At 41.7% G+C, this 22,838-nt stretch overlaps 1 protein-coding gene across 1 annotated transcript; it reads right to left on the bottom strand.

Moving 5' to 3' along the window:
* Window positions 1–4,790: 4,790 nt before the first annotated feature.
* Window positions 4,791–22,348, bottom strand: gpr37b (G protein-coupled receptor 37b). Its single transcript, XM_005725267.1, has 2 exons — window positions 20,587–22,348; window positions 4,791–7,223 (listed from the first exon to the last, which is right to left on the bottom strand). The coding sequence occupies exons 1-2, from the start codon at window positions 21,646–21,648 to the stop codon at window positions 6,405–6,407; spliced, it is 1,881 nt and encodes a 626-aa protein (XP_005725324.1). The 5' UTR covers window positions 21,649–22,348; the 3' UTR covers window positions 4,791–6,404.
* Between the last annotated feature and the right edge of the window lie 490 nt (window positions 22,349–22,838).

Below are 22,838 nucleotides of genomic sequence, written 5' to 3'. Positions count from 1 at the left end.
AATTTATGTCCTCCTTACATTTTCTAACATCTTCTGGTGGTCCTTGCTGGGATAACTCTGGCCTTATGTTTGACAGTCCTGCACTGGACCATGTGTTCCAAGCTAAACGCCACAAAAGTGTGCCACTTGAATGTACACAGCATAAACTGAAGTTTAAAATGCATGTGAAAACATCCATCCAGTGTCAAACTGCACATACAAAATTTTGTACACTGGAACTGAAACATTCAGGAAATTAATCAAAAGCAAATTATTATTTGAGCTTTATTTTTGAAAACTCATATCATGCATGTATATTTTCTGAGCAACTTGAGGGAAGCAAATAAGTTTATTTTACTCAAAAGCTTTTCTTTTGGCTGGTTAATACTCTGAGTCAGAATATGTACTTTAAAGGGAACGCATTATTACAGAATGTTAATTCAGCTGTCAAAAAAGGCTCTCTTGAAGCCCCTGGGGAATTTATAATACTACTTATCCTGAATGTATTAGGTTGCTTTATGGGGATTCAGTGTTTTGATCTTATACGCATTAAATGACAGGACCTTTCAGCCTTTGTTGCTTTGTTATAGCTTTCACATCTCTCCCAGCACTCACAGCTATTGTAAAAACAAACAAAATACATCAACACCACTGTAATAGTACATTTAGCAATTTAATATAGTTCTCAAGATAAAGTTCTTTGATAAACAAAGGGACAGGTATTTTTTTGGCTATATAAAAAGCTATTAGAAACGAGTGACTAGACTTTGAGACAAAAGTGGTTGTGTGCTTACATTTTCAGGTATCAAATACAGACACGTTTTGCTCAGAGTGAAGAGGATACTCACAAACTTCGGAATAAACGTCTCACTGACTGATTTACAAGACTTACTTCATCAAGTTTCAACCACATCACTACACACTGAGCCACTTATGAGCTATACTTCCAGAAATATGCAGAAAAAAGAGAGTCAGGTTTAGGAGCCAGTTTAAATCTAAGTGCCATCAGATAGCAGGAGATAAATGGGAACTTTCAGTCATTAAAGGAGATACCAAACCATGCTCCAACTTGCTTTTAAATTGATTTGAAAGGGAAAAACTGGATGGTGGAAAGCTGTAAAAAAGGGTCACACACTGACCTACAATACATAATAGTGATGTAATAATAAAAACTCTCAAACAGGCTGTAGGGTGTTGATTTGCAGGCAGCATCCCTAGGAACTCATAAACTGTTCATTACAGACAAATGGCCTGAACTGATTTCAATTTTCTAGTAATATTCATCTTCCTGTAGTGATGGCGCTTAAAGTAAACTGGCCCCCATGCTGAAAGAGACATCCAGAGATAGAGTGCTACTACCACAAGAGCACAAAAGACAGACAGAGAGAAAGAGAAGGTGTTTGGCAGTGCAGTCGTATGCAAAAAAGTCATCGCAATATACAGTATACCAATGACCATCACACCTGGGTCATCACACAGGTCACATAGGTTAATGTTAGTTTTCAGTATTTAAATAAATGGAACTTTTGATGTTTTACAGATACAAACATTATTTGGTCATCTCCCACCCTCTGGATGCCATTCCAACTTCTAAACTTCTAAAGCATACACTTTCAATAATATAGGATATATTTAGGGTTTTATGTATTAAGTCATTCATAAATTTGACAGGAGTAATAAATGAGATTGATGTTCGAACCTTGTTTTGACCCAGGTCTGATTAGTAGGATTAAGAAAACGGATATACAGTACAATACACTTGAAATTACACACTGTGAAAAACATTTCATTGGTTCTCCTTAAAAGCTCAAGTAATGAAACTGCAAAATGTATTCGAGGTCATGACACTTTATTTGACTGGTTGCTAGGCCCCGCCCTCCTTACGGTTGTGACGTTACTGGTGGTTCCCATTACATTTGCAACAATACTGGCATTTACCATCAAAATGTTTACTGAGTTCTTGATTTCAGAGGTAGAGATAAACATGCTTCTCATATTTTCTTTAACCAGCTGCTACCAAGCTTTCACCTTCTACTGGCAATAAATACTAACTTTTTGTCAAAGTTGCTGGCGTCTCTGAGATTGTACAAAGTGGCAGAGAGCAAATGTCACTGTGTGTCTGAACTATAAAAACACATTACAAGCCATCCAGGACACTGTGGTTTGTGTCTTGTATATATGTTAGTTTAGGTTTGGGATAGCGGGAATGAGGATCAGCACCTCCAAATCTGAGGCCATGGTTCTCAGCCGGAAAAGGGTGGAGTGCCCACTCCGGGTCGGGGATGAGTTCCTGCCCCAAGTGGAGGAGATCAAGTATCTCGGGGTCTTGTTCGCGAGTGATGGGAGAAGGGAGCCGGAGATCGACAGACGGATTGGGGCTGCAGCTGCAGTAATGCGGACGCTGCACCGGTCCGTCGTGGTGAAGAGGGAGCTGAGTGTAAAAGCGAAGCTCTCAATTTACCGGTCGATCTACGTCCCTACCCTCACCTATGGCCACGAGCTGTGGGTAGTGACCGAAAGAACGAGATCGCGGATACAAGCGGCAGAAATGAGCTTCCTCCGAAGGGTGGCTGGCCTCTCCCTTAGAGATAGGGTGAGAAGTTCGGCCATCCGGGAGGGGCTCAGAGTAGAGCAGCTGCTGCTCCACATCGAAAGGAGCCAGCTGAGGTGGTTCGGGCATTTGACAAGGATGCCCCCTGGGCGCCTCCTGGGTGAGGTGTTCCAGGCATGTCCCACCGGGAGGAGGCCCCGGGGCAGACCCAGGACACGCTGGAGAGATTATATCTCTCGGCTGGCCTGGGAACGCCTTGGTATTCCCCCGGACAAGCTGGAGGAGGTGGCTGGGGAGAGGGAGGTCTGGGCCTCTTTGCTTAGGCTGCTGCCCCGGAGACACGGCCCCGGACAAAGCGGATGAAGATGGATGGATGGATGGAGGTTTGGGATAGGGATATTTCTAGTGACTGACTTGCTACCTATTAGACTATTCAACTAATGTTTAAAAACATTTAAACTGAGCACATGAAGTTGAACGTGAGCCAAAAACAAAAAATTTGTGTGTTTTAGAAATCATATATAAAAATGATGTTCCTAGTTAATCAAATCATGTTTTGAATGTTCCTAAGCTGTGCAGCATGCACACTCAGATTACTTTGCTTAGTTTGGCTAACCTTAGCAGCGCTAGCAGTAGTAGACTTGGTTTCTTCCATATGGATACATCTGGCTTCAGTTGCTTGATTATAGTTTCAGTTTATTCTGACAAGGTTTACATACAACTATCTCCCCGCACCTTTTTGCAGTGTTGCAGGACAGCGCAGGTTAGCATGGCTGTCATTTATTTACTTTCCCCTTTCCTCCTTTACAGCTTCCACTCAAAGTGCATCATTTTATTAATATAATTGTCGTTGTTCATTAAAAAGATATTAATAATATGTTTAAGCAACCTGTCAATTAGCCACAAACATCCCTAATTTAGGAACATTTCATGGTTTGGGTTCAAATATGTCTCTTTACAATCTTTCGTTGTATACTACTGCTAAACGGTAGCCAGTGTGACAAAATGTCACACCAAATGGATCACAAGTTAGAAACGGTAACAGGGCTCACCATTTACAACTGCTACTGTAATTAGCAGATTAAAACTGGTGCAGCTAGCTAGCTCAGCTAGCTTAACTAAGATGTTATTGTAAGTAGCACTAATTGGTTGAAAATGCTGTCTTCAGCTTCCTTCCTGATCATTTTAATGAAAAACTGCTGTCCTAACTATTAGCTGATCTTGCTCTTGCTAAAAGACTAAACCCAAAAACACACACTGCAGGCAAATAAATCTTTTTTTTATTATCTTAAGTGCATTTAAATAATGAGCATGACTATAAATAGTATAAAACATGGACGTAGCTTTCATATCAGAACAATTAAGCTAATACGTAAATGGCTGAAACCCTGTCTGAAGGCCATCAGAGGGATAAATCTGTGAAAACAAAAAAGCAAATTTACAGTCCTACAAAAGTGTCGGGGAAAAGAGCTGTGTGCCTTGACCTCTGTAACACTTTCCTGTTGAATTTATGGGCTCAGTCACTCATTCTGAGTGATACTGAGTGAAAAATTAACCCTATATTTTTCTTTATCTTGGTCATACTATGTTTAAAAATGGGGGGTTATCTGTGGTATGAAACTGAACAACCATTAGCTAATGAGCTGCCAATCACAAGTAATTAGCCCAGTGAGCCTTCTGCCCTCTTTGTCACATCTGGATTTTTGCAACCAAGGTAACGATGGCAGAAACATTCAGAAACCAACAGGTGATACTACAGTAGCTACACCCATCTTTTATCTGTTGCCAAAGCTCAAAATGTGTCTATTTACAGATGCAGAAGTATGACTGGACAATTACCAGTCAGGGTAGGGGGTTTAGCCAGTGGTCCTGGTCCTGCCATAGGGTTAATAGTAGCACTTTGTTTTACAGTTCAGAAATAGTAAATAAATAACCTGTAAATAAATAACAAAAGGCCCCGGGGCAGACCCAGGACACGCTGGAGAGATTATATCTCTCGGCTGGCCTGGGAACTCCTTGGTGTTCCCCCGGATAAGCTGGAGGAGATGGCTGGGGAGAGGAAGGTCTGGGCTTCTCTGCTTAGGCTGCTGCCCCCGCGACCCGGCCCTGGATAAAGCGGATGAAGATGGATGGATGGATAAATAACAAAAATAAGAGCTGCTTTGTATTTACTATGACCTTTGTAGTTGTTGGTGCAAATGTATACTTGCTTCAACAACAGTTCCCTAGTATTTACAATGTTTCACTTTTTTTTTTTTTAAATAATATGGTGTTATATGGTTTAAGTATTGAATTATTGACAGAAAATTATTGCCTTTTTTAATATCTTACATAATTAGTTATGTGTTATAAAACAACAATGATAAAATGTGTGCACTAGTTATTTATTGTATCTACCGAACTGTACAGTGTTAAGTAACTAATATTTTGATTCATCTGTAAACACCAGTAAGTGCTACACTGTAAAAGAAAGTGCCACTATATTCTTAGTTGTGTCACTCTGAATAAAGGTAGTAACTGAATGTAGCAGCTCGGTGATACTCTTTGTTGATTTTGTTCATCTTTTACATTATTCAAGAGTCCCAGGTAACTGTAATCCATCTTCTTGACCTGAAACAAAGTATGCAGCTAAATTTCTTGTGATTCTAAGTCGAACCTATGGATCTGTTGTTTACAGCGCATTCATCATAAGAGCACCAAAGAAAGTGTACAGTATATATACAGCCCAACGTGTAAGGCGTAACATCATACAACAGTGTAGTGCAGATACTTCTATCTCAGTCCACTTCGTGCCGAGTCCGTCCCTTTCAGTTACATTTCACGGTGTTACGTTCCATTAATTTCCGGTCTATTCGTATTCAATTCAGTCTGCATTGTTTCATTCAATCCCATTCCACTTCATGCAACGCTAATTTGATTTCAATTAGTCCACTCCCACACGTCCGTGTTTGTTGTATTCTGAGACCAGCCCAGCTTCGCTCGAGTCAAGCGGATATTTTTCAATATACAATGTAAGTGTGGCTGTGTACATTTGGATTCTCCAGTGAAACCTCCTCCCTGTGTTTTCCTTTCGCAAACTACCATTACTGCTGAGATGGCCTTTCCTAGTTTAATTATCATAAGCCTTGTTCCCATATGTGCACCATTACACGAAGCATAAACTGACACCTGATGTAGGTTGTAAACTTAGCTGTACTTCTTATGGGCAGTGTGAGCCTACATGTTTAGGTGATGCTGCTTAGATGTTGTGTCTGAGTTACTATACAAGGTGCACTTTATGAGTAATTAGCTAATTCTCTATAATTTCAACTATGACATATTTGGGAGGTGATTAGCATTGATTATTTTCTTGGACGTGTTTTTGTTTCGTGGTTGCCAAATCCACATTTGTTATCACAAACAACTGAAAGACCCTACTTGTTGTGACGTATTTACAGTGTAAATACTCCAAATTAGATTATTTCTTTAACTTGTGAAGAACCAGGCCTCAACTGGTTAGGAGGTCATTACAACTGTCCCAAAACATTTAGCTAAACAAGGCCTACAAAAGGGAAGTGAGTAAGTCTTAAAGGTTTCAGGCAGGACTGCTAAAAATAAGTACTGACCAAGTTTTAGAAGCACCCCATGGCAAGAGTGGAAAGACAACTTTGCCTTTTCTTAAATGTCCTGGAAAAACAGTTATACAAATATTGTAAAGTTGATGATCTTGAATAACAGGATGAACATATTTAGAGCACCCAACTTCCTTCATGCACCCATTTAGAGATGTAAGTGGACTAGGTAAGGCAAATCTCTCCTAGCCGAGTCTTGAGAAATACTAGCCACAGGCAGATATCAGGCTAGTGACATCACCTTCCCTGATGGTAATGTCAGTCTAGCAGTTGGACCCAGCAGGTGTGTAGTTACTCAGCTCCCTGCGGATGGTGCTGAACGGCGACAGCTCCAGCTCAGTAGTGCACTCGTGTTCATTGTCGTCACTCGCTGTGGCTGAGGAGGGGGCGTGGTTACAGCAGCAGCAGCAACAGCAGCAGTCCAGGAATGCCCTGCCTAGCGGACGACACAGGAGGAGCAGCAGTGCCGGCGTCACGGCGGCCCGACAAAAGAGCAGCAGCTGGGAGAGGAGATGCAGCACGGACATGGTATGCTCAGGAACTCCGGCCGCCATGTAGGCAGAAACTATGTTGCAGATGTTCTCAGGCACCACGCACGCGCCGTAGACGATCGCCAACGCGACGACTGTGCAGTTCATCTGGCTCTCTAACCGGATCTGCTTCTTGTTGCTGCGCACGCTCGCCTGTTCTGCATGCCGAATCTTGCGCGCCGTCACTAATGAGCACCCGATTGTAAAGAGAGTGGGGAGACAAAAGTAGCAGCCAAAGCACCACCACAGCCGAGCACCCTCGTACGTCAGGCCCAGCACATAGAGCATGTCAGGCAGTGAAGTGGATATCCTGATAATGCAGCGTTCCACAGGGGGCTCATCTGGGATTCCCGTGTCCTCTGCCACAAGCTGTCGAATGAGGAGTTCCGGGAGTGCCAAGAGGAGGGCGCCGATCCAGATGACGGCTAGCTTGGCAGTAGTAGATGTGCAGTTCTCTATCATCTCGTAGTACATCTGGACATTGGTGGCTGCACGGAAGCGGTCGATGCACAGAGCACACAGGGTGAAGGTGGTCACACCCAGGGAGGCCACCTGAGCAAACAGACAAAGAGAAGCCCTTTAAACATTATTCAGAAATTAACATGACACGTAACACTGCGTATATCCAGAGGCCTTAGCTGACTAAAATGCATTGCCTCAAGAGCGTTGCTCATATCTTGAAATTGTGCATCAGCACAGAATGCATGAGGGGGAAATTAGGATAAAAGAGCTTGTGCTAACACTGGCCTTACACAAGTGATTATCTAAAGTCATTTCAACAGGCGGATGGGCTTATCTGTTTTCAATTCTGATTCGCCTGTGACACTCTGCAAAGTTATACTCACGGCTGCCAGGCTATCGAGCATAACAAAGAAAAGATACTAAATTATCTTAAATGGAGAAATTATATTTCAGAATCTTGAAGAAGGGCTGCTTCGTGTAGAGTAAACAAATGTGTTTCTCTGCATCGCACACAAACACATCAACTTTCACCAGCTGAAAAATCAGCCGCCACCAATAGAAAGACAGCAGGACAAAGTGTAATGGTACCGGCTGTTAGGTACACCTGACAGTGGCACAATTACATGCAGTGGGGCAGCAGAGGCACAGTGGAAGGCTCTAAGCTGTGATTAACACTGTAGTATCCCTTGATGCGTGTGTGTGTGTGTGTGTGAACTGAAAGCAGACAGTTAGACACCACACCTACATATCAAGGGAGGATCTCGAAAAAAGCTGTTGTTGCTGGAGTCACTCATTCAAAAGAATCTTTACACCTAGTGTTTAATAACAATCTAATTAGCAAACTTCCAAAAATATTATGCTTTCCTGTTCATTTCTCATTCAAAATCTGCACACAACAGCTAATTATTTGGCACTACGTCTGCCTTTTAGATATGAGAATTGTCAAATTTCGCCAACACCTGAAAGCATCTGTTGGATTAGCCATCGTTTTGGCACAGTGTGGACCCTGCAAAATGGTCCTCTGCAGCTGGAGCATGTGCAGCCTTAACATCCCCTGACCCTCTGTCCTTCCTCATACAACACTGCTTCCACTCCTGCCCCTTCATATCCAATTTAATTATAACAGCCAGCTTCCCAGATGGCCCCTTTGAGCTGACTTTAATGTTCTAAACACATATTTCCTGGATAGATATAGATGTTCAAACAGGAACACGCACACACGCTGACCCTGATACACATGGAGGTCTAAGCAGGCTCATAAAGGGTCATAACCATGAGGGAGGTGTATGCTTTCTGAACAGTAGCTGTGATGAATGTGACTGCATTTGGGAGGTGGGGGTTTTATTACTTGTTGTGCCAAAATATTGCAACTGCCACTGGTTTGTTTCTGAGTGTATTTAGGATGTAGTGAAAGACGTGTTCCTTTTAGAGCATCTTGTGTATGATTTCTTGTCAAACTCTGAACCGATTAATCCATTAGTTGGTTTGGTTTGTCAAATTTTGAGCACACTTGGCAGATGTCATCTTACACTTAGTCCTGCAAGTTTTTATACAGCACAACTGTCTGCTTCTTGTAATAGAGATGAGCGTCAGTCTGGAGCTGTTATAGCAGTGAAATTTAAGCAGGATTTGACAGCCCCATGCTGTTCATCTACAGCATGAACAAAATGCAAAAAAAAAAAAAAAGCACACCCTTCAAATGTTGCTGCAGTACAGGCACAGAGCGACTCTGCTCGTTTGATTCATGCGTCACTGTGGATGCCACTTACTGAAATTGCGTTCTGCTATTGCCCTACTGCACTCTTGAGTGTACATACTATGCAGGGATGCATGTTAGGCATAAAACACGATGTTTGATGTACAGGGTGGGCCATTTATATGGATACACCGTAATAAAATGGGAATGGTTGGTGATATTAAAGTCCTGTTTGTAGCACATTAGTATATGTGAGGGGGCAAATTCCTCAAGATGGGTGGTGACCATGGTGGCCATTTAGAAGTTGGCCATCTTGGATACAACTTTTGTTTTTTCAATAGGAAGAGGGCCATGTGACACTTCAAACTTATTGGTAATGTGACAAGAAAAACAATGGTGTGCTTGGTTTCAACGTAACTTTATTCTTTCATGGGTTATTTACAAGTTTCTGACAACTTATAACATGTGTTCAATGTGCTGCCCATTGTGTTGGATTGTCAATGCAACCCGCTTCTCCCACTCTTCACACACTGATAGCAACACCGCAGGAGAAATACCAGCATAGGCATCCAGTATCCGTAGTTTCAGGTGCTGTACAACTCACCTCTTCACACCATAGACAATTGCCTTCAGATGACCCCAAAGATAAAAGTCTAAGGGGGTCAGATCGGGAGACCATGGGGGCCATTCAACTGGCCCATGACGACCAATCCACTTTCCAGGAAACTGTTCATCTAGGAATGCTCGGACCTGGCACCCATAATGTGGTGGTGCACCATCTTGCTGGAAAAACTCAGGGAACGTGCCAGCTTCAGTGCATAAAGAGGGAAACACATCATCAGAAAGCAATTTCAAATATCCAGTGGCCTTGAGGTTTCCATTGATGAAGAATGGACCCACTATCGTTGTACCCCATATACCACACCAAACCATCACTTTTGTTGTTTGTTGTTCCAACAGTCTTGGAGGGATCTATCCATTGTGGGTTAGTGTCAGCCCAATTTTGTTTGTTAACTTCACCATTCACATAAAAGTTTGCCTCATCTCTGAACAAAATCTTCTGTGTGAACTGAGGGTCCTGTTCCAATTTTTGTTTTGCCCATTCTGCAAATTCTGTGCACCGATCTGGGTCATCCTCGTTGAGATGCTGCAGTAGCTGGAGTTTGTAAGGGTGCCATTTGTGAGTAGCTAATATCCGCCGAAGGGATGTTCAACTAATGCCACTCTCCAGTGACATGCGGCGAGTGCTACGCTGTGGGCTCTTGCTGAATGAAGCTAGGACAGCCACTGATGTTTCTTCATTAGTGATAGTTTTCTTGCATCCACATTTTGGCAAATCCAACACTGAACCAGTTTCACGAAACTTAGCAAGCAGTTTGCTAACAGTAGCAAGGGAGATGGGTGGTCTCGTAGGGTGTCTTGCGTTGAAATCTGCTAAAATTACCCGGTTACTGCGTTCACCAGATATCAACACAATTTCGATTCGCTCCTCACGTGTTAACCACTTTGACATGTCAATGGCTGTGAACCAATAGAAACTTGTAAATAACCCATGAAAGAATAAAGTTACGTTGAAACCAAGCACACTATTGTTTTTCTTGTGACATTACCAATAAGTTTGAAGTGTCACATGGCCATCTTCCTATTGAAAAAACAAAAGTTGTATTCCAAGATGGCCGACTTCTAAATGGCCACCATGGTCACCACCCATCTTGAGGAATTTGCCCCCTCGCATATACTAATGTGCCACAAACAGGACTTTGATATCACCAACCATTCCCATGTTATTACGGTGTATCCATATAAATGGCCCACCCTGTAGAACAAAAAGGTGTTCTTGCACTCAAATAATAGCTGATTGCATTTAAATCCACTATTTAACATTTGAATATGTTGTATAGATTATTTTTCTTTTTTCTTTCTGTCATATACTGGTTACAGTGGTGGATGCCCATATTAAACATAGCCAGAGGCCAGAGGTTCAGACTTCAGACTCATCTAAATGCTCAGTTTCAGAAGTCTGTGAGATGGTATATTCCTAATTGGTCATCTCAGGCGCACACCTCTGGCTTTGAGTCCACCAACCTGCTGTTTAAACCAGTGTTTTTCTCCATTTTTTTCTACCTTTATTATTGTGAAACATCATATTAGTCTCTGTGTCTGACCCACTTGTGACAGACACAAATATCCATCGCGTACACAAGAACAGGTAGTTGCAAATGCTGAATATTTCATAAATAGAACAACAGGCCTGAAATTGGTTTTAAAGGCAACCAAGCTTTGATCAGCATGTCAGGGCGGAGAGCAAGGGCAAGATGAACAAGCATAGCTTTGTACCGGATGAGAGAGAGAGAGAGTCCAACAGTCAGGGCGGGTGGGGGTGGAGGGTTTAGGGGGGTGAAGCTGTCAGTGTGTTTGTGGAAGGGGGAAATGCAAATGAGAGAATGAGAAACAGAGGCAGAAGAGGAATGGAAAGTAAAGAGGGAGTCAGAGAATGAAAGGGAAAGAGAGAGAATGAGAGCTGAACAATAGCAGAGAAACACGTCAGTGAGTCTAACTCACTGAGTGACAGAAAGAAAGAAATAACCCACGACATCCTCAGAATGATTAACAATGTTAATGTGGCATTTATCCCAACCAGCAGCATTGACCTTGTCATGTTCAGTTTACCTGCAGGCAAGACAACAGGTCTGTTAGCTTCAGGGACAGAAATCCTGCAACAGTAATGCTCTGAAATAAACCTCCCCCAAATAAATAATATATGTACACTCCTGTTGATTTTATACCTCCTGTCTCTTTCTAAAGGAATAGCTTGAGATTTTTAGAATCATAGTTATTTTTTTTCTTTTCTTTCCGATACCGAGTATCAGTCAAGCAGAGGAACTCAATAAAGATCTAAGAAGGACAAATCACAAGTTGAAAAAGTTTCTTAGATACATTTATAAATAATTGGAGATTCCAAGATTATAGTTCAAACAATTGTAAGCAAGTACAAGTTACAGATGTTTAACCACTTTGCACAAACCGTCGACCTCAAATGAGACAAAATTTAGGATAATCAGGAACAACCCAGGAACCATAACCTGGAAACTGCTGGAACACCAGCGTCACTGTCCATAGTGAAGTGAGTTGTACATGGTCATGGACTAAGAGGGTGCCAAGCAAGAAAGAAGCCCCTACTCCAAAACTGACACCTTCAAGCTCGACAAAAATTTGCAGCTGCTCAAACAAACAAGCCAAATGCTGTCTGGAGAAAAGCTTTACAGTCAATTGAGAACAACAAGCTGTTTGGTCACAATGAGAAAAGGTTTGTTTGGAGGAGTAAAGATGAGGCGTTCAGTCCTCAAAACACTGTACAAATTGTTAAGCACGGTGGTGGTAGCGCTGTTTTGCTGCCAGTGGTACTGGTACATTGCACAAAGTGGATGGAATGATAAAGGACGACTACTTCCAAATTCTTCAAGTTCATATCAGCTAGAAAACTTGCACAGAGTTGGGTATTCCCATGAGAATGAACCACACATCTGTATACTTTTGCCCTGTGCGGATTAGAGAAAAATCCAAGAGAAAATCCAAAATAAATTCAAACTTATACATTCTGTTCTTATTGTGTAAGTCATTAAAGATGCATGCTGAACCATCTTCACCCTGGAAAAGAGCAGTTCAAAGAAATTATTAAAAGCCCCAAATTAGCATTTTAATGCACATGATGGGAGTATGTAGACTTCTGACCACAACTGTATTTAATAATAGAAACAAAAATTGACTTTATGATTCCCTTTAGTTCTGTGATTGGAACCCCTAACTACCAAATAATACCAAATATTAAATAATATCAAAACCACCTGTTACCACCTGATGATAGACAATTTGCAAAAGAGGTCAATGCAGTTTTTCCACTTTATATGATGAATTGCTTCTCAACCTTGGACTTCAAGAGCTCAGAAAAAAAAAACAAAGCCATGAAAAGGCCTTTCATCTACAACACGTGTTTTTAAAATTCTGGCAGTCCATCTGCACAGCAGGTGAGAAAGACATTTTCCCCTGGTGCTGTTTTTTAATAACGGCCCATTAAGTTGCTGATTAAAGGTCTTGTGAGCTGGTGGTACAAAGGCTCAAGTTATTAATTGGCTCTTAACAAGGACTGGTGGAGCATTTGGGGCCATACTGTGACTACAGCCACTGTCAGAGGGTAATGGGTGTTATCAAGTGATGAATGGGCTAATGTCGAAACACAACAATGCGCAAACACAACCACACACATAGACAACCAGTCTGGTAGTAATGAGCCAAAGGGTTATTCCACCTGCATTGCTTTTCTCTTACAGGAGTGTGTGACCCAGTGCAGGCTCCAGAAGACCATAACTCTAACCAGAGAGACCCTGCCAATGACAGCAACCATCCATCAGGTGGGCTGCATGAGCAACAGAGACAGCGGATAGATCAGGGTTAGAAGGCAGGTCCTCTGCTCATGCCCATGTTTATGCTGAATTTTTGAAATTATCTTTCTATATGGTTGATGTATATGGAGGGTAATAGCAGACAAAATCCAACCTTGTGGACCTGCTCATGCTAGCAAAACAAAAACAGCTTCTGCTGTTAAATATCTATTGCTTGTATTCTGTTATCTTTCGTGAGTCCATCCATTTTCTTACGTTATAGGTGACTGAAAGCTATCCCAGCTGACTTTGGCAGACAGACTGGTAACTTGCGTTGGGTGTACCCTATCACGGGGCACATAAAAAGAGACAGACAATCATTCAGGCACACTAATGTAATGCTAATGTAGAATCATCACTTCATCTAATATGCACGTCTTTGGACTATAGTGCCTTGACTGTTGTTGTGATCTGGCGATATACAAATAAAACTGAACTGAACTGAATTATAGGAAAAAACCTAACTAGCCCTAACTTGACAAAATCATTGTAAACACACAGGCAGAGGCCAGTGACACTACTGTTACCAGGTAATGTGTTGCTAGCCTCTCAAACCAAAGGGGTAACACAGTTTGGAGGAGGAAATGCAATAAATATAATAGCAAAAACAAAATATTGGTTTTATGAGTTCTTTTGTCTTTGATAGGATTCAACACACTACATATTAGTAGATTATTTACAAAGCTGTTCTAATGACTGTCTAGTCTGTCAGGACCAGCGTGGCCGTGCTGTCACGCCACTCCCCAGCTGCCCGGTGGGGTGACGACAATAAATCATCAGGATTCATCAGGAATGATAAAAGTGTGCACTGAAAACTTTATGGTATGGGTTTCAATAGAGTAGCTCCTGTAGATTTAACTTGCAGATGTTCCAGCACTTCTGTCCATATAGTGCAACTAAAGGCTGGACGTCTACTTATTCTTTATTAAGGGTAGAAGTTATATCAACAGAAATTCAAACATCGTCCATGATATTCAGCACTGAGAATGCTGCAGGAGTCCACTATTCATGTTGAAATCCATCTTGGGTAAATGGAGTTCAGCGGCACATTGGGTGCTGCAGGCTGCCGTAGTCAGCTGAGGCAGTAAGGCTCTGCTGGAGCTCTCAAGCTGCTACTCAGTGGTGTTCTGCTATAGAGTTGATGTTAAAACAAGCTAACTGTGCTGAAAAAGACAAGTAACTAGTCACTTCTTAATTTAGAAAAAAAGAGGAAATATTAACAAAGATAATTATTTTGTACTGTGTTTAAGTCATCCTTTTAAAAGTAGCGAGCAATTAGCACGTTATGTTTTTTCCAATACACTACGCTGTGTATCTCACTCTTATGTAAAATAGAGTGGTGGAGAAGGAGCAGTTCATTTTGCCAATTATCACTGAATATTGCAATGGCATTTCAGGTTGTTGCAGAGACATGTTTTGAATAATAGCACATTAGCGTGGAAAAATAAGGCATTAATTTGATGTAAAAGGCCCTGCATTAAGGAGGACAGCAGCCCATCCTCCAATGCCCTCTACTGCCATTTCCTACAGACTGTATGACTGGTACTGGTAATCTCAGTTTCAATAAAGTAATCTTTAAAAACAGAATAAAAAAAACATACTTCCAATGGTTTATTAAAACAACAACAACAAAAAAACATGTGGTCCATTTATGTTTCCAAAGCTCTCGTCTGTGGATGACGTTGCTCAGTAGTTGTGGCTTACATGATTTTGCTCTTGTGATGAAAGAACACGTGTTCAAAAGCTTCGGAAACAAATATATAAAAAGTGTGTATGTGCAATACACTACATTGTGCATTACACATGCACAAAGAACGGGAATGAGTACTTAATGGGCTGCTTTGTATTTTTTTTAATTACATTAAGAGCAACAGTGATCTATGTCATTGCTTTCTTTTTTTTTCTGTCTGTTTCTTCCAGACAATAAATTTCTCTTTCATTGAATTATATCCTGACGTGTGGCAGATTTACCCTGGACGCAAAAAAAAAAAGAAAAAAAAGAATGCTCTCATTCTACAGTGGCGGCTGGAAAAGTCCTGTTCCAGGTCATTGATTCCTGCCTGGAAGTGTTACACTGAAAGCAATACAAAACAGAACAGCTTTCATGTTCTATTCTCTTCTATGAAGCCTGACTTTTGTGCTGACCTATTCTATGTTGATGTAAAGCTGATATGCTGCTTGTTTTCACTCCACATAATTCATAATGATAATCACCCAATGAATATTTCATTTACATGAGTAATTACCAATTTAGGCAACTGCGTCCAACGGCAACCCCGATCTTTGCTTCATGCTGTTATTTGAACTTGTCTGAACATACAAAACACCAAATCTACTCATCCATGGACAAAGAGCTGGCTGAATGGACTCACCATTATGCATAATGAAGAGCTTCTAATCACATACTCTGAATAATTCAAATACGTATACTCCAATTAACAATTACTCGCATGCCTGACAGGCTGAGAATGCAAAGGGCGCGAGATCTAGTTTGTGTTTGTGTACTTAATTTGTGTTTGTCAGTGTCTACGCGTTGTAAGTGTACATCTGCATTTCAGTTTATATTAATGTAATATTCATTCTGTCTCTAAGTGTATGTGAGTGTGCATGTCCCAAGGCTTGTTTCTAATCACAGATAGCTGATGCGAAGAGGAGAGGGGGGAGAACAGCCGCAGGCAGTGATCAGTAGGGAGAAGGCCATTCCACCCATATGGCGAAACACCACACCCTACTGACTTTGTGAATGTGTGTGTGTGTGTGTCTACAGGCTAGATGGTTACCTAGATTTTAAACCGACATAGGCTTGGACACATATAACTGTAAATAGTAAGACATTCCTATTTCATGACCTCTGGTAGACCTCTAAAGATCGAAACATAACGGTATGGTAAATGAAGATAAATATTTTTGATTTCATTAGCAAGGCTATCATTTTGGATTCTTTCTTTAGAAAGAAAATCATAATTGCAACTGACTTTATATTCCTTCCTATATTCCACTACTGTACTTCATACAGCAGACATAAAGAGCAGACCAAATTCTAATTCAGTTTCCTGAGGGTCTGCGGCTCAGTCTGTGCACGGTGAGTGTGTATATGTCAAGCTGATGTATGTCCTGCCATTATCGCCAATTTCGACACTGTGCATTGTGGCCCTCGGTGGGTCCGTGCAGCCCTGTTCACTCTCTCCTCATACTCAAGCTTTCTCTTGCACTCTCTTTTCCTCCAGCCTCTTCAACGGTCTATGTCTGCCTGTTGAAGCCCCGACTACAGAAAATACCAACAAGGCCAAATACACAAGGCACAAACTAAACTAAGCCTAAACTGAAGGATGATATTGGCCTTATAGATTTTTATATACTCTGCTTAGAGTTAGAAAGAAGGAACTTTCAATGAATTAGATAAGCTAGAACATACTTAATGTATCCCAAAAGTTAGGAAATTCATGATAGTCAGAGAATCAGTTTTGGTCAAAATATGAAAGACTGAAAACAGGTTGGATGAACGGCAGTAGAGACAGGCAATAAACAGACGGATCATAAAGGATTCTTTTTTTTATGAGCTAAAGTCCTGTTACTGTTGTCACACTCAAAGTTCTCACATAAAAACACTTAGAAATGTATATAGTAAATAAAAGCACAAGTTGTACATAGCAAATATAATCAGTTCAGGTTCTAATGGCTCTAAGCAGATGCTATATGGCTACACTAGTATTGAGATTGCCAGTATCACACTAATTACAATGCATCTTTAGGGAGATGTATATCCCATGATGATGATTACCAATCATCTATCTGTCTACTAATGGGAGAAGTCATTAGGCTGTTGCATATGGGTTCAGTTGTACAATACTTGCATGACTGCTTAAATATAAGTGTACAAATTTTGTGTGAGATCCAGTTAGTAGGATTTTGCATTTTGGTTGAATTTTGTCCATCAAACCATGTGCCTAATGCTAAAAAGTAACACAATATTATCAGAAAAAGATGGACATTCAATCAATGTTTCTGTGACATTGTAATATCTCAGATGCCTTTTTCTGTAATGATTTACAAGCATTTCTTTAATTGGGGTTAATAAGATGTATATAAATCACTCTTTTACAAAAGCATAGCTTTAAATCAACCTTGACAAATGACTTCTTTTTCCTTCTGGCTTATACAATGCTTACTGCTCCATTTATTTGTTATTTTACTCTAGTTTCAGGTCTTATTCTAATAAACTGCCAGGTGCAAAGACCCAATTATTGTCCATTAGTTTTGCCTTTTTTTGGGGCTCTGTCCCCTTACTGCCAAGAGGGGCAGTGTGCGGTGTGAACAGGCACTGTATCTGAAATGATGTGGGCTGGCAGACTGGCTCACATTTTTATTTTGTGCAGTATTTCCCGCCGTGTTTGCTCACATCTCACACCAAAATTGCTTTTTCTTTAAGGTTTAGAAATTCCACACTCGACTAAGCACTGAATAAAACAAGATTTACTTAAAGCAGCTCCACGGGAGGCTCCTCTCTTTGCACAGACACTCATGCATTATCTATAGAATCTCCTGATTTGAATACATACCTGAATGGGGTTCTGTGTCTGTCTGTGTTGTGTATTTATGCAGGCTAAGTGTGACTGAGACTGTGTCCTTATTTCAAATGATAATATCCCCTGTGACTCAATTTGGGTTAAGTGAAGAAAGAAGTCACTCCATAGGGTGAGTGTGTGTGTTTCGCTGAATGTTCCACAGGGAAAGATTGAGCCCTGGGCTGCATTACTCACAGCCTGTTTGATACATGCATGCACAAATACACACACGGAACACAGACAGTGCCCTGTGCACATGTCCTGATACATATGTATATTAAAACACATCTTGAAATGAAGCAATAAACACATGGAGACAGGTGTGTACAGCTACTTCACAACAACACATTGTGTATTAAAAATAACCATTTGGTCTGTGCGGTGGATATGTGTTAGTCAGGTTATTAAATATTATCCCGTGGTCCCTGGGAAGCTCATACGCAATAACACAGGTAGGGGGCCTGTTTCTCTTTGATCCCCCAATAATTAAAACATATGCAGTCACAAGGTGTTTGCAACACGGTGCACAGTGGACTGATACTAAATACGAGGATGTTATTATACACTAAAGAGTAAGTATGCAATGCTAAATATAATCTCTACTTATTATTGATCATTTTTTGCAGCTTCTGCAAAAAATGTAGGCCTGGTAAAGTGCAGAGCCTGACCGATACATCAGCCTATATTAGCCTTTTCCTGATATATACTGGTATCTGCATTTATTATTATAGATGAGATAAGATAAAGATAAAGAACTTTATTGTCATTGTAGTTATACAACGAAATTTGTTTGGTAGTTCACAGAGGCCAGCAGCAATAAAACAAGAAGCAGCACAGTAACATAATAACCATAGTAAACGTAGTAAAAGTATAAAATATAAAGTAAAAAGAAGGCACTTAGCACAGTAAATAAAAAAAATATAATAGTATTTACAATATGGTATTATGTTTTGAGTGTTGAAATTACAAGTTTTTCCACCAAGGAGCACTCTGCAGACTCACAGGTTTTTTTAAACTCCATTATCATATTATCTTATAAAGGACTTTAAAAAATCTGCTTATGTTTGTGTGTCTGAATATAAAAAAACAAAATACCAGCTGATATATCAAAATATCGGATTTTTTAAATCACCAAATATCGGTATCAGCTTTAAAAATTCCATCAGTCAGACTCTAGCAAAGTGTGAGTGGACCTTTACCTTTATAACTTCACTGAACAAATAATAGCCAGTGAGCATATGTGACCATAAGCTGACAATTGAGCTAAAATGAAGAAAAAGCACCGACTGGTCTTGGATTTAGAAGCCCATTGTACACTCGAGCATTGCCCTAGAAATTGGCCTTCAGCTCTGTCTCAACACCCTTACAATTACAGTTGCATGGAAACTTCATGAAAGCAACGGAAACTCTTCAGAAAGCTAATATAAGATTCACCAATACCAATACCCGACATGCACCACAAGCCCATGAACATATCTTCCTAGGCTAAATTTGACCACTTTAAAAAGGCGACCCCTCTATCTATACATTTGGTTTAAATGTAAAAGGTGAAAATTTATCTTCTTGGGGCTTATTTTTTGTTTAAAAGTGAAAGTTTAGGAAGCAAAGGGGACTAGGTCTAGGTTTAAATCTGCCAATTATGTGAGGAGTTTGTAGAGTTGTTGAAAAAGAGTGACCTTCACTTTTAAACCAAATTTAGACATAAAGGGACACCGTTTCAATGGCCTGAACAGATGGCCTTTCAACCAAACCTTAGTGTAGATTATAAGTCAGGCATAGGTATCTTTAACATCTCAACAGGTTTTTGCTGTATGGCTGGTAAGATATTATTAGATAACAGCTCTTCCTGTTTGCAGGCTCTGTAGCATCTGGAGGGAGGAGTTGAAGTTAAATTCTGATCACTGACTCTGGCTTCTTGCCTGGTTACACAATCTGACATTTACTCTTATCTTTCTTTCTACCTTTGGCTGCAAACAAAATAATTCTTACATAGTCATGACTCAGACGGGTTGCCCACAATTTCTCCGTCTTCAAATCAAGCATCTTTAAACACATATGTAACCTCCCCCCTTCATGTTCACTTGAGGCGGGTCATGCCAACAGCCATTCAAAGCAAGCTTAAGCTGTGCCTGAGCTGGAATCCCCTGTTTTACACAAAAGACATTGCGCTTGTGGGTGAATCTGACACTGGTGTAATTGCAGTAAAAACACAAAGGAAAGGTATCAGCATACTACTACTGCTTATGAATGCTGGTGCGTGGGAAGGGGAGGGTACAAAAAAGGCAAGGAAAGAGGCTGTCTTAGTATATGTGCGTGTGCAATGCCTTCCTCAGGTGTATGTATGATGAAAGCAGTGGTTTATGAGCCAAAGTAAATGGCAGATAGCGAGTGGCTGTCAAACATGCTGGTGCGTATCTGTGCTTGTTTGTGTGTTTGATGCCTCCAGGGCTAAGTGAGATTCCTCTCCAGTTGCAGCAGATGCACAAGTGCCAAACAGATTGCCTTGTTATTGGGTGAGCTGTCATCCTGTGACTGTGTGTACTTTCAGGTCTGTCAGTCCTTTGAAAGTGAAACCAAACTCTTAAATTAAATCTCTATATAGGCAGCCAATGAAGAGCATGACACCTAAATGACATTGACTGAGCCCCTTCATCATCTGATATCACTGAAGTGATCAATTCAAAACATTTCACCTACGCATGTGAGAAATTTAAAGCAGAAAAAAGACACAAATGAAAGCTGGGCAGAATTACCTCCACATAGGGCACCACTTTGCAGGCAAATTCTCCCAGCAGCCAGGACTTCGTCAGTTCGTGGAACACCACCATGGGCAGGCAGAAGAAGATGAGCACAAAATCCCACACAGCTAAATTTGCCAACAGAGAGTTGGAGATACTCTTCATGTAGTAGTTCTGGCACACGATGCACAGGATGGCAATGTTTCCCGCTATGCCCACCAGGAAAATGACCCCGGAGACGCACGTGATCGCGTAAGCGCCGTAAGTCTCACTCGTCACTGGGTAAAAGGGGTTCTTGATCTCGTTCTCGAAATCCTGCGAGCTGGGAGGGGTGATCGGCGTGGCGTCCCAGGGGTTCTCCTCTCGGAAAGTGAAAAACTCACTCCTCCTGGTGAAGAGGTCAAAGGGCAGTTCGGTGGAGGTGAGGGCCACCGGTTTGGGCATGGGTTCCCACGGTGACGCGTGAGGTTGAGCCAAAACTACAGAGCTTTTGTTCAACCGGTTTCTCCCCCTCTTCCACGCTTTCTTCTGTTCATCTTTTGTGCCTCTCTTGTGCCTCTCACCCTCCTCGGGTCCCCCTCCTCCGTCTCCCCAACCCATTGAAGATGGCTTAGCCGCATTGTAGTGTCCACCTGCTGGCGTCCCCGTACTACTAAACCCGCCATTCAACTTTATCCTCCTATTATGGTGGCGCGTCGAGTCCCAATGTGAGACGGCGTTGGGATCCTCCACGGGTGTCAGAGTCCTATTGTAGTCGCGTTTGCTGTGTCCATTTCGCCGAATTTCTTCTGCAATTACCCTCTTCCAGGGGTGAGTGGAGTTAAGCGTCCCTCTGATAATTGCCCGCTGTGCCTGCAGCTCTGCCGAAGACGCACCTGTGGCGTACTCGGGCAAGAGCGTACGGTCCCGGGCTTTGTTTTGATGACTCTCCCGGAGAGACCCCTGGAAAGTCTTGCCAGAGTACGCGCTGCTGTTGCTCTCATCTTTAATCCGAACTCCTCCATTATTTCTCAAAGATAGCAATACATGTATATGGGCCAGTAACACGAATAACGTCCTAGGCGGCAGAATCTGCATGATCCAGGAAATTACTGAGCGCAGTTTAAATCTTCACGAGTGCATGATCATCACACCTCTATGGAGCTCGGGGGATAATCTTCTTTTTAGTCAACACCCATGTTGGAAACCGTACAATAAATAGCACAGGGTTACATTCGCTCTGCAAACTTGCAAGTATCCCACTGTCTTCTTCTGCACTATTTGCACTGCAGCTGCAATAATCTCCAAAACGCCCCCTCCTCCTCGTTTTCAAAGTCTTGGCATTAGCAGGACAGCGAGTCAGTGTCCGGATCCAGAGAGAGGGAATTGTTGCATATGCACGCACAAATCAGCACAGCATCCAGTTTCTAGCTGTGCGAAAACCCAGATCCTCTGCGAGTATGTGAATGATGTTAATTCATTGGGTTGGGTCGGCAGCAGCAGCGTCAATGCGGTGCAGTCCGGGTAAAGCCCACCAGGCTGTGATGCACGGGAGTAGAGAAGAGAGAGAGAAGGAAAGAGGAGGGGTAGAAATCGGTCTCTTCTCTCTCTGTATCTCTTCCTTTCCTCCTTTGCGTCCAGTATCTTTCCTTCTTCGCTTTCTCCTTGGGTAGGACCGTGCGCTGGAAGAAAAATGCACTCCCCTGGCGGCTAACCCCGATCTGTCACTCTCCATCCATCATAGAGCATCTAGCAGCCCCGGAGCAGGCTACGGTTACAGCAACCCCCCGGCAGAGAAGCCTGCCACGCCCGACAAGACGTGCTAATAAATATATTTCCCAGTTTTTAATTTTTACGCATAGGCGGCGCTGTGATATCAACGCGCATTTAAGTAGATGCCTTCCAGTCTAATTTGTTTAGACTCAAATAGGAAGCAAATTGCCGCTGGGTAAAATATCTATACTTATTTCAAGAAGAAAAGCAACTTTTAGAGAAAAATCCCTTTCATCTAAGATATCTTGATTTGATCCGCCCAGCTCAATTTATCTGAAGCGCCTCCCCGAGGCATTTTTTAGTTATGTTAAAAAAGAAACACTTTCAGACTAGGCCTACTACTTCATGAAGATTAATGATTCATGCTTTAAATAATTTCACTTGTAAAAGTTGCTACCCGTTAAAAGCAGCTCTCACAGTCAGTATCGTCACCTCTCCACCTTGGCCCGTTGGGTCATTCGGATTCAACCTTCACAATTTCAGTGCACCGGGCTGCAAACTTCACTTTCATCTAA

Source organism: Pundamilia nyererei, unplaced genomic scaffold (assembly GCF_000239375.1).
Source record: "Pundamilia nyererei isolate P.nyererei 1_Seehausen unplaced genomic scaffold, PunNye1.0 scaffold00014, whole genome shotgun sequence".
Classification (NCBI taxonomy): domain Eukaryota; kingdom Metazoa; phylum Chordata; class Actinopteri; order Cichliformes; family Cichlidae; genus Pundamilia; species Pundamilia nyererei.
This window is presented reverse-complemented; position numbering and strand designations above follow the sequence as displayed.